This window comes from Photinus pyralis, unplaced genomic scaffold (assembly GCF_008802855.1).
Source record: "Photinus pyralis isolate 1611_PpyrPB1 unplaced genomic scaffold, Ppyr1.3 Ppyr1.4_unclustered_Scaffold781, whole genome shotgun sequence".
Taxonomy (NCBI): domain Eukaryota; kingdom Metazoa; phylum Arthropoda; class Insecta; order Coleoptera; family Lampyridae; genus Photinus; species Photinus pyralis.
The window spans coordinates 125,098-137,815 of NW_022172244.1; the positions used below are offsets into that span (position 1 = coordinate 125,098).

The following is a 12,718-nucleotide window of genomic DNA, read 5'->3' on the forward strand; positions in this document are numbered from 1 at the left end:
GCACCATCCTGTTGAAATCAACAGTTTCCAACTTTTGTTTTTTTGTGTGCCGACATCGTATTCATAATAGAAGTTTTACTCAATACAGTATGTACTTTTTTCACGGGCCATATAAAAAATAAAGTTGTTGATTATTTCTCCAAAAGGAACCGTATTGAAATTCTCTCAATTAATTAATTTTTGTAAGGTTATTTTGGTCGTACTTACCATTTTATGGCAAAGTATAGTAGGCTGTGTTCTAGTTATATTGCTGTCTTATATACCTTTAATTGCTTACAGTTAACCAGCTTGGATAAGGAAGATCGAGATGTCGTCGTGGATGCCGCCTTAGACCTTCGAAATACCAGTTCAAGCTCGCGTAGTTCTCCCATCTCAACGTCTGTACCTATATTTCACTGCCAAAATTCGAATTCATCGACTGGAACGGATATATTAGATCTTAGTATGCCAGACAAAAATTCGGCCACCGAAGTGTGTTACGTTTGCGGCGACGAATTTAAACGTGGTAGCCTCAATTACATTGCCGCGAAGCAGTTACCAGATACGCCTCCGAATTATCAATTTTTTCCTAGCCTCATGTTGCATCCCAGACCTAGCCGTTCGCGACCAATGGATTCGGCGGGTCGAGTTCAGGCTTGCGTCGAATGTCAGCATCACCTTTTTAAACAGTGGGATATGTTTCAAATGCAAGCCGTGCCTCATTTCGAACGGAATTATACTCTACGTAAACGTCAGGCAGCTGCAGTCGATACTACCACATTCATTTGCTACACCTGCGCATTAGAGTACCCTTCGAGTAGTTTACGCTTATTATATTGTTGTCCAAATCCAGAAAAGGAACCCTACTTTCCCTTTATACAAACCTTAAAACCGCCACCCGGAACTAGTCCTATTAGCCCTCAAGGTATGGTCCAAGTCTGCTCGATTTGTTACAAGTCCATTCCCCAAAAACATAAAGCGTTTGGTGGCGATTCTTCTGTTATTGTAAACAATCACGTCTCGTTGGCCGACGTACAAAACCATCGGAATAGTAACAGCAATTCACAACCGTCACAAGTCAAGTCACCTTCGAACAGCACCGGTTCCGACATCCGCTTCAAACCGTACGAAATTGGAAAACCCGGTATTATAACGACCAAGAAAAAGCAAGCGGCTAACGAGTTACGTGAGATGGCGAAAATAAACTCAATAGCCACCAGAATATCGTCACCTGGACCCGAAGTGAACGGTCAAGTGAACAATCAAAATTATCGTTGTTACATTTGCGGCGGTTTATTTTCACGAGTTCAAATGGAGTGGTTAAGTACAAGCGCAGAGGGAATGAATTCTCACGCCATGCATTTTCCATGTCTACGAAACGTGTCCCGTACATCGGAAAATAGCTGCATGGACTCTCATGGGCGAGTGTTGAGCTGTAACAGTTGCGTGAACCATTTGGCGAGGCAGTGGGATACTTTGGAAGCTGAACGAGTGCCATTGGAAAGGAGAAAGTGAGTATTGTTTACTATTATTACAAAAGAATCTTGATAGAAACCCTCATTTATGTGAAAAATAGCAAGTTACATTTGATTCTTATCTTGTTCATGTCGTTAAAGGATATTTTTATGGGTTGTTGAAATTTTTTACAGAAAATGAGATTTTTATTTTCCTATTTTATTTTTTACATATCTACTTCTAACGTTAATATATTATGAAAATTAGAACGCTTTCATCTGAAATTATTTCACATATATTGAGGTTAAACATTTTTTGTATGACACATGGTTTTTGAGTGCGACCGCCATCTTGAATTTTTTTTAAATGGCAACATAGGTTATGTGATACGTCATTAGAAAGCTTTTTTTTCTCTTTCTACTACTACCTTAATCATGAATGGTCTTACATTAGAAAATAATGGAGAAAAAATTCTGTCAAATAGTCCATATTTCACAAAATTAAGATTTATTTCTCACTTAATACAACAAACCAAATGCATTGTGTTTTTGTCACCTGCTCTTTCCTTTCTAATGACCTACGACATGACTATGACTCTTGGCCATTAAAAAAATTCAAGATGGCGCTCACACTCAAAAATCATGTGGCAAAAATTTTTTTTTAACCTCAAAATATGTGAAATAATTTCAAATGGAAGCGTTCTAATTTTAATGTTCGGTTTAAGTGTGAGAGCTTTGGTGACTTTTAATGGCGTCCGGTACAAACATAAGAACAGTATATTGTATATTATTGCGCTAACGATCGTGGTTTCACTTAAAATAAAATAAAATTGATATGGCAATCCAGTAAATTGTTCAAAAATGTCAAGTAAAACCGACTGAAGGTGAATGATGCATTTTTATTGAAAAAACATAGTGTGTAACCTCTTATAATCAGTTTAAAGTGATAATTTTGTTCTTGTGTTTTATTCCTTCTATAGTGATGGATATAACCATGGTCAAAATCCAGCCCACTCAAACATATACCTAGGTACAGAAATAAATAAATTAACCATTTTGTACCTTCAAATGATATACTATTGTGCACGAAACAAACACAACTTCAATTCATTTTTTTAGAAGAACTTTGGGACATTGTTGGTTTGAATTATTGTTCATTTGAAACATCACACATTATATTTTGAAACTGGTTTCTTTAAAGGAGGAGTGGTGTTGACAATATACATATTAATCATATATTAATTTGAGTCAATAACCCGTCAAATGAATAATACGTGTATGTCACACCAGTGCTATGTAATAATTTATTCATTCAACACATTTTTTGGAGGGGATGATGTCTACTGAGCAATAATCCAATTTACGATGTGTCAAAGTTTATATCGCTGGTGCAACATCAGTGGCGGTGATTCCCGCGGCAGTTGGTGTAAATCTTCATTAGAATCCCACGAAAGATAGAACCTGTGTTTACTCCCCCTTTCATCCTCAATTTAAAAAATTCGCTTTGCATCACTGAAGGCATGTGTATGCAAGATTGGACACAAATTGGTCATTGCAAATAAAGATAGTATGATATGGGGCCACCTTGACCTTGAGATCATGCGCCAAGTTTAAGGTCATTTGATTCAGAGCTGTTTTTCGGCGGAAACAGGTCCGTTTATCGGAAGTAGGTTTGCTTATTAAAATCAGATCTCTATTGAATCAGCTTGATGCAGTAGAAATAGGTACGTTTAAAAGAATCCAATTCGTTTAATCGACCTGTTTCTGTCGACAAACAGAACTGAATCGAATGAACTTGAACTTGGCGCACGATCTCTAATCTACTGGCGATATATATCAAAAAGTTACCACGGTCCCACATATGTCCTCGGGCCAACTGCTGAAGCACCCCAGGCCAACTGCCGAAATTCCCATGGTTCTCAAAATGTTCCCACGCACAAGCGACCCAATACCTACTATAAGTTATGCCCCTTTTGTATTCAGAAACAGAAATAATGCATACTCCCTGAAGGCTGCCTGGCACATCTTCAAGGTATAAGGTACCTATTGCAAAAAATTTAAAAAAAGGCAGAAGTGGTTGCGGACCACCAAAAAGCAAACAGTAGCGATTTTTTTTAATGTGTGAAAATGCGCTAAAAAAGTGGATGTAGTAAAGTTGTTAGGTCTGCACTTTCGGATTTCCAAAATGTTTATCCCTAGCTAGCTGTTACCTAAACGGTGGAACCAAAGAAATTGTAATCTCAAAAAAATTTTTTTGTGGATCTGTGAACATGAAACCAACATTGAAAAGTAACGAAAAAGACGTTTCAAAGCTCAACGTTTCCGCACGGTAGCATGTGTTGAGTTTCCTTTTATTGTATTGACTTCTCATGTATCGCTTCGCCTTTTATTGACTGAAGTACATAATCCAGCAAGCAATATTTGACATGGATGTTCCATTTGCTTTTCTAAGAAGTAAATACCATTAAAATTTCACAAGAATTAGTCCACAAATAACAAATGTACATTTGCGCATGCGCGCGCAGATTTTGAAATGTATATCAATGTATGAAATTAAAATGATCAAAGAAAGGTTTTTTTTGGTACTGTTAAAATTATACAATAGAGCACTTAAACATCCCTCTCAGCGCTGGGTATTTGTAACAATGAAGCACTGAATGCGCGCATGGCGTTTTTTACAAGTTTAATATAATTGATCGATTTGCCTTTATTAAAAGGTGCTACTATTATTAAAATTTCAGTAAGATCGGTTCATAAATAACAAATTTATATGGAATTTCAGAACAAAAAAAGTATTTCACTTATAAGAATGAAACAAGTACTGTAGGAAAGAGCAGCTCAAATAGATTTTTCCCACATATTTAGTTAACAATTCGCCCGTTAGGCGTAGATATAGACAGTAGAAAAAATGGCTGCCATAGGAAACTGGAAGTTATTTTGTGTATTAGAATTTCACTTGTCAAAGATACTTGTCCTGCCCATGATCATAACGAGGTTCGACCGTACCTTATCACAACATTGCCTCAGCGCTGGATGCTAGAGTGTGTTTGACAAGAGCTAGACTTTCGGATTGATATGTATCATGTCACCAAAGGAGCAAATATTGAACATTTATAGATCTTAAATTGAGTCCCTGAATCAGCCCGTACATATTTCATTTAGGTAACTGACACAGTTTTTCCCCTAATTTTCGCAAGAACATTATGAACCCCCCTGTATAATCGATCGATTTGCCTTTAGTAGAAGGTGCCGCTGTTCAAATTTCAGCAAGATCTGCTCAAAAATAGCAATTTACCTTTGCGCATTGGTGTGCGCACGCGCGCTCACGAGTACAATCGATCGATTTGTCTGAATTAAAAGGTGCTCCTGTTAAAATTTCAGTAGGATTAGATCACATATAAGAAAGTTACTTCTGCGCACGCATCTTTTTTAATTTAACGGATCAATTTGCATTTAATAAGGGTTTCAGCAAGATCGGTTCATAAAGAAGAAAGTTGCTACTGCGCATGCGCAGAAGCTACCGATTTGAAAATTAATACGTGTCGTCTCCAAGCGGTGAAAAATACGCCTCAAAAAATGTACTTACCCCTAAATACGGTCTTTTAACTGTTCACTTATTTTACGAACCTTGTGCAATGTTTTATGTCTTGCAAATTCAAAGCAAACACTGTAACAAATCGGTAAACTAGTAATGCAATACAATTATCCTATATCCTATGCTAATTACAGTAACTACAAAGGCAAATAAAGGATACGTTTACATTTGTGGATCAAACACGTATCACCAAAAGCTATCTATATTCTTCTTTTTTCACTTGAGGAAAAGCAAAGCTTGCGCACCCACTCACGTGCCCTCGTCCTTGTGTAATTTGAATTGCTACACTTCCCGCGAAAACATTTCCAGTGGCGTAGCATGCGTTTTTCTCTTGTAATGAAATGCATAGAAGCGCGAACGATAAAGTTCAAAAATTTCCAGGTATGTTACATACACAATATTGTAAAAAATTGGCAGCCAGTGAGACAGCTCGAACCCTGACCCATGAATTAAGTATAATCCCACGGTTACTATTTTGTTCACAAGTGTATTAATCTTAATTCCAGTTCCCCAGAACCCAAATTTGGTCAAAATCTTAAAATGCATAGGTACAGAGATTTTGGAAACACTTGAATTTTCGATTTAGACTCTTCACCGGATCATTTCAAAATATTATTGAAATTCTTTACTGCTGCGATACTGCGGGCACACTTTTAAAGTACACCGCACCTTTGGTCTAGGAAACGAAATTGATTTCAATAAGTAATGATCTTTTATTGATTTGAGATTAATGGCATCACCTGCTCTTAAAAATTAGGTGCGGCAGTTGGTGTGGGTGGTGGGGACTGCTGTTAAGTTCCCTCAATTTCATACAACCTTGAAAGGGTCAATTTCAACAATCAACAATTACTTGTGTATGCATAATGTTAGAAAGAAAATTCCCAAGAATATTTGTGACACTTTTAACGATGCTATCTATATTCCACATGATTAACAGTTTTTTTAATACAATGTTATGAAGTAAATGTGTATCAACAACGAGATTAAACCATTTTTAATTTAACTTTCAATACAGCACGATAATGTAATGATGTCTCTTACATTATTAGAAAGAAAATTGCAATATCAAATTTATTGCACTAGAATAAAGAGGTTAGACCAACGTAAAAAGCGTTCTAAGGACTTATGTCTGTACAAGCAAAAAATTCTGTTTTTCGGGTAATTATTTTAGCCAATTGTCGACTGATAAGAATCATTCTTTTCGGTTTCAGATACGATGTGCCAGGCCCAGAGACAAATGCAGTTATTGACAAGAACATCAGCCCCTCTGGAAGTGTTGTTAGTGATCGTAGTTTAATAACCAATTCTTCTGGTAGCAGTATTTACTGTTTTCTTTGTGGATTACATTCAGAACTGACTTTAGCTCGTGTTTTATATAGTAGACCACAAGGTAAGACGAGACGTTTTACACTCACATTTTAGAAGGTAAGAAGTGGTATTTCTTCATAAGCAGAAGAAGATGATAACTTAATTATTCTAAAGTTCAATAGTTCATGTGACATTGATAACTCGGTACTACGCTTTTATTTTATTTATTTTGCGTTTCTCTATTTCTATTTTACAAGTCTCCATATTTTCATCGCCAGAAATGACTACGTGTTTTAGTATTATACAGGGTGTCCCAACTCAAATTTGCACTATATCACCTTAGATGGGGGTTGGCTTTTTAATACAGTAAAGTCCCGATTATCCGAGGTAAATGGGGCTGGTGATACCTCAGATTTAGAAAAACTCAGATTACACGGAAAGTGCGATTCATACACAGTAGCAGACAATCTATTTTTAGAACTAGGCCTGTGAGAGTGATAGTGTCATTGACCTTCATTATGTCACCAGCTGGCGCGAGCCGGCTGTATATCATTTGGAAGCTTATTTCATTTTCTAGTTAGATTTTAATTTAAATCGCAATAAGTTTTTTAAAAAGTGTATGTACATATTATGGAGATGGGAGTGTACATTTAACCCAACCTCTTTGAATACAAAGTGTAACCATTGTTCTATTAATTTTTCGGATGTTAACTGGTTAAGAAGTGCAAATTTTGATTGGAATACCCCGTATACAATATTTATTAATTGCTTCAGGAAGAAATGCACCGTACTTCCCGGCACTGTTAAGTCACGCTAGTCCCTCAAATGCGGAACAACTTCGAGAAGATGGCTCGGCATTGGTTTGCACCTTCTGCTACCATAGCCTCGTCAGTCAGTGGAGAAGGTACGAGAGCCAAGGTGGCAGCGCACCCCTTGCAGACCGCCGGGAATACAATACGCGCGATTACTGTTGTTACGTGTGCGGTATCATCACTTACAGAAAGAGGGTGCGGGCATTGCAAATCAAGGTTTGTAGGGCTACTTGTTCTTATACGAGGTATAAAATGTCTTTAATTTAGGATTTTCCATTTTTACGCTTTCACCCACAGCCTGAAAACTCGTTGCTATTAGAGAATGGAGATTATGCGGTCGTTTGTTTAGATTGCTACGAAACATTAAGAACGCAAAGTTTGGAGTACGAGAGATGGGGATTACCTCTTGACAAGAGGCAGTACAATTGGCTCACTCAACCGCCGCCTCCAGAAGACAGCCCCGAAGCCATGGTAGCACGGTTACCTAGTGGTCAACGTAGTGATAAAGTGGTATGTAAGAATGCTCGTCTTTGCAATCAAGGTTATTTGACTTTGTAGGTACCTCAAACTTTTGTGGCACGGCCTTCGAGGAAAAATTGTTCTCCAAAAACTGAAAAGAAAATTCCCTCAAAGTCTGAACAAGGTAAGTTTCGATTCTATACCTATAATACCTACAAATTTTTCTTCCAAGTAATGAAAGGTGGTGGGTCAGATATGTCTTTCTTTGGTAGGTAGATAGAAGCTGGCCTTCAAATTAAAAAGTCTATAAGTGAAATGTTTCAATTTTGATAGATTTGTTTGGTTTATGCTAAAAAATGGTAAAAAAAATCCTGTTACTTTCCTTTCAATATCTGTCTGGAATAAAATGCAAGATATAAATGTTATACACATTTGACCTTTGATCAAAACATATACCAATCACATACTGTAAATAAATTAAACAAATATAGTAAACGAGCTCTTGGGTATGGCTATAGCATGTGCAAAACCAAATTTTAAACTTGATGTTAGTTTTGTTTTTTATTTAAAGTGTATATGTAAGAAATTACAGTTAATTGCTTCCATAAATAAGAAAGTTGGCACTGCACATCCCACATATATATGCAAATTTGGAAAATGGAAAATTTGCTTTTATTCCAAATGGCTATGTATCAAGTTTCATTTAAATACCTTCATCTCGACCTGCATAAATAAGAAAGTTTGCAATTTGGTCTGTAAATGGTCGAGATGCGCAAAGGGTACTGTGAATGCTGATCGATTAGGCTCAACTTTTGGAATTGTGTTTTATATGGCTAAAGCTATACGCATATTCAATTTCATGCAATTCGGTTCATAACTAACGGAAATGACAAAAGGGCCTACTTTATTTTTTGGTCTACATTGCCAATTCACGAACTCCGATCTACAAATTTGATAAAGAATCCTCCTGCAAAATTTCATCGTAATCGGTCCATTCGTTTATGAGTTATCATGCTAACGGACGGACGGACAGACACCGCAAAATTATAAACTCGCTAGGAGCTCGTTGATAATATATTACATGCTGATTTTCACTGGGATCAAGTGTGAAGTGTCCTACATTTAAGACGGGCTTGCGAAATGTTTGTGACTGGTGCAACAGTTTAAGACCGATTTGGAACTCAATCTACGTATTAAACTGTGGGTAGAGCTTAAGTTGGGTTGGTGCAACAAGGCTTTAGTATTGTAAAACCTTGACAAAAAGCCTGAGCAAACATTTTCGTGGTCTTTTAAGAAACACAAGTTATCAAAAGACCATATTGTATTTAAGTTTAAAACTGTTAGAAAAAACACGACAGTAGTTAGAAATGCTTTCGAAATTCTATGTCTATGTTGGCCAAGTAATTTATAAATGTTAAAAGATTTGTGTAAATTTTCCAACTAACGCTGTAGCAAATTTAGTTTTACAGAATATTTATGACAAAAATTATCTAATGAGTTAGAGGTTATGTTTTATATACCACAACAAACAGTTTGAAAACTTAAATATTCTATCTATAGGAGATAATTTATGTGGATTGTAGCAGGTCTTACTTTTAATAAGCTAGAAAGGGTGTGAAGTGAGATAGAATACACAACTAAAAGCGCCGATGCCATTCATACGTCTTTTGAGTAGGCTGGTATCAATGACACATTTAACTGTTTTAAAAAAATCAAGTTACCTCTGATTGAAATTTTGAAAATTGACAGAGTGATTTCTTTTTACACAAAAAAAGTTTAACTTTAGCTGTTCAGCGTATGTTAGTACATTTCATGATTAGTGCCACTGCAAAGTCACGGCCTTCTAAGTTTTATGAAAACTGTGATATTCAATTTTTACTGGACATCTACTTTTTGAAAAAAACGATGAATTGCGGCTAAACTGCTTATTTTGGATATCATGTGTAATACATACCTAGTATAGTCACACTAAAATTGACCAAGGAATCGAAATATGTGATAATATACAGGGAGTTCCATTTAAAAAAATGCAACTTTGATATAAATCACCCTGCATAACAATTGCAATTTTGGTGAAAATATTTTTAGGTTGTACCCTTAAGGGTCCTTCAACATTCCCCAACAATGAATTTTAAATATGCGCGTTAATAAACCCACAATCGTCCACCCACACACTAATGTGTGGCCCACCCTGTATATTGTTGTGTAAACAACGTCATGTAGACGTAATTTCGGTCTAAACATCAAAAATAATGACGGCGCACCCTGTATTTCCAATTCTAAGTAAATCCGGAGTTAATTACGAAAGTTACAGTTCGTTCGTTTTATTTGATATTGCTTGTTTTTCCTCTGAGAATTGTTTGTAATTGCGTAGTTCTTTGTAAATTTGATCGCTTTTGTAAATTACTCAATTTAGATAAGGTGCTTTAACTAAGGCACATCTGGTCATTTGCGATAAGGAGTTTATCAGGCGAAAATTAATTAACGCATGTGTTTTATCGCTGTTAAGAGGTGAGGTGTTTCGAAAATTGCGCGTTTCATTTAGGAGAAGTGGAGACGTTTGGCGCGCTCCGTCATTGATTGGCGATTTGAAATATGTGAAAGGAGTTTACTTGATGGTGAAAATGGTGTGCGAGAGACAATGAGTAAAGGGCTGCTGCTGCAGTTACATTTCGCGACTGCTGAAAAGTGTGTATATCTGTTTACGGTTAATTACGGGCTGTTAGTGCTAGTTGTTTTGTTGAAGTTATGCTTGCCATTTAGTTCTGTGTTATAAAACAAAGTGAATTTCAGAAGCTGTTTGCGCTTGTTTGAGTTTAGTGCGCCTTATGTCACAAATTTGGTACCAGATTATTTGGATTATTTAAAAAAAATTGTAAGTACTTTTAAGATTTCTTACTTTATTTGTTGACTTGTCGCCTGCGTGCGGATATGTTCAAACAAGCTTTTCTTTCTTTCAGGGATTTTGTTTTAATATTGTTTCATTGTCTGTTGGAATAAATGTTTGTCATTGTCAGTCAATCATTTGTGTTCATTCGAATCCTATGTATGACCTTTATATAGTTTTCATGTCAGATTTTTCTTTTATAATATATGGGATATAAAACTAAGGACTGGTGTATTGTCGAGTCGAAGCGTGTTGTCTGTGGGGTTCGTGAGATCGCATAATCAGCTATATACAGTATAATTATAAACTAAGAAATTCTGTACTCATTATTTATATGTATTTAGCTAAATTCATGGCCGCTATTAAAACGTTGTTATTGGTAACTTTCGAAATGAATTTATAGAATTGTTTAAACTTCCATTTCAAAGTTTAACAGTCATCTTAAGACTGCTTTAACCATTTCGGTATCATTGTGTTTCTGACGTCACTTCATGTCATATTCAGAAGATATATACTCAAGATTAGCACTGCTTATGCAAATAGGCTGCGTAATCCTAAATATATTTGTGAATTTTGTTATATAATCTTTAATGTATACATCCGTAAAAGGGACTCATTAATACGATTTTGCAATTTACTCCCGAAATTATATGGATAGTAGATGGAGCCAGTGCCAAAACTGGAGATGACTCAAATTAATTTTTAAAAATTGAGACCCAATTAATTGTGTGCAATAGAGAAGCGCGTTTTTAATTATAAAAATACCGTAAATATTTTGCCTGTAGAAATTTCTCAAAGAGTAAAATGTTACGTCGATAAAAGATTAATTTTGCATTCCAGTCCAGTTCATAAACATCTGCAAATGACGGTGTTTAATTAAGATATTGCATTAGAAATAAAGGAATGCAAGTTGAAAACAAATATTGATAGGACATTTTGATTTCACAGAAGAGATGCTTGAAAACTGCTTGTGTCTGCCTAAATCCGATTAATTCATAACATTGTAAAAACCGAAAGAAGTATACATATAAACATATTGCCTAATCATCTATATAAATAATTCATAAATAATCACATAAAGACTGTGGCAACAATATGTAAATATTATTTAGATTTAGAAAAGCTTCTGTGTATAGCAAATTTCTGAAAAGTGAATATTTATTGCAGATGTTTGTTTTCTTATTTTGTTTATGGCACCTATGTACAGCATGTCCCCAATTTAAGGATCTTGGAAACCGTAAGAGATAAGACGTTGTTTAAATGTAGGCATACTTGTGCATTATAAGGCCCAATCCGAACACTACTCAGAAAGTGACTGATCCAAAACTTTCAGAGATAACTGGAAAAAACATACTTGGTAATTTTTGTTATTTTCTTGTGAAGAGTTCTTTGAAAACAAATATGATGATGGCATGATTAGATTTGAAGTGTCGGGTTTTTTGGGGCCATCATCAACTTTATTAACGAGCTCCCAGCAAGCTCTTTTTTCGCTTGCGAGTGCTTTTTCCACTCATGAGCGGTTTTTTCCGCTCCTCAGCGTTTTATTTCGCTCGTGAGCCCGTTTAACCACCCTCAAGCGCTGAAGGATTAAGCGCCGCTCACGAGCGTTTTTTCCGCTCACGAGCACTTTTCTTGAGCACTCGCAATAAACCGCTCGAGCAGTTTTAGGAGTGGTCAGAACTCGCAAGCGGTTTCGCTTTGCAAAACAACTCGACGCTCGCGAGCATTTTTGAGAAAATTAGAGCGCTCGTCGCTCGAGCGGTTCTTTAGAACGCTCGACCTAGCTCTGGCGCATACACTTCAACAAATTTTTTTTCGTAAATTGGAATTGACTGATATGCAGTTGCTCTGACGCCCATAACCATAAAGCGGGTTGGTATGCAGGGTCTTCAACGGGAAACTAATAATATTTAGGTCTCGATTTAGGTTATCAATGCGCCTGTTTCAGCTGGAATATTTCAGTTTTATACCACATACAGTGAAATTTAAATCAAAACTTTTTGAATTACTGTAAGGCGCCAAAAATAAACTTGTAGAAGAAAAAATCCCAAGAAAAATGCACTTTGATATCATTTGTAACGGGAGCCCGTTAACGGCTTTTTAGGGGGGTCTGTCTGTCTGTGAACACGATAACTGGCAAACGCTGGGACCGATTCGGCACAGTTGGTCTATATACAGACCTATTGAAAATGGGTCAAATTCAATGACTGTAGGATCACACCAG

General features: G+C 36.3%; 1 protein-coding gene across 6 annotated transcripts in view; it reads left to right on the top strand.

Annotated features, from left to right (window-relative positions):
- LOC116182859 overlaps positions 1-12,718 on the top strand; it is a 43,801-nt gene that overhangs the window by 12,178 nt on the left and 18,905 nt on the right. For all 6 annotated transcript variants that reach the window (XM_031503415.1, XM_031503417.1, XM_031503413.1 and 3 more), the window contains exons 3-7: positions 280-1,490; positions 6,240-6,418; positions 7,111-7,364; positions 7,416-7,658; positions 7,707-7,791. In XM_031503415.1, the coding sequence (XP_031359275.1) occupies positions 280-1,490; positions 6,240-6,418; positions 7,111-7,364; positions 7,416-7,658; positions 7,707-7,791 (1,972 nt within the window). The remainder of the gene's footprint in view (positions 1-279; positions 1,491-6,239; positions 6,419-7,110; positions 7,365-7,415; positions 7,659-7,706; positions 7,792-12,718) is intronic.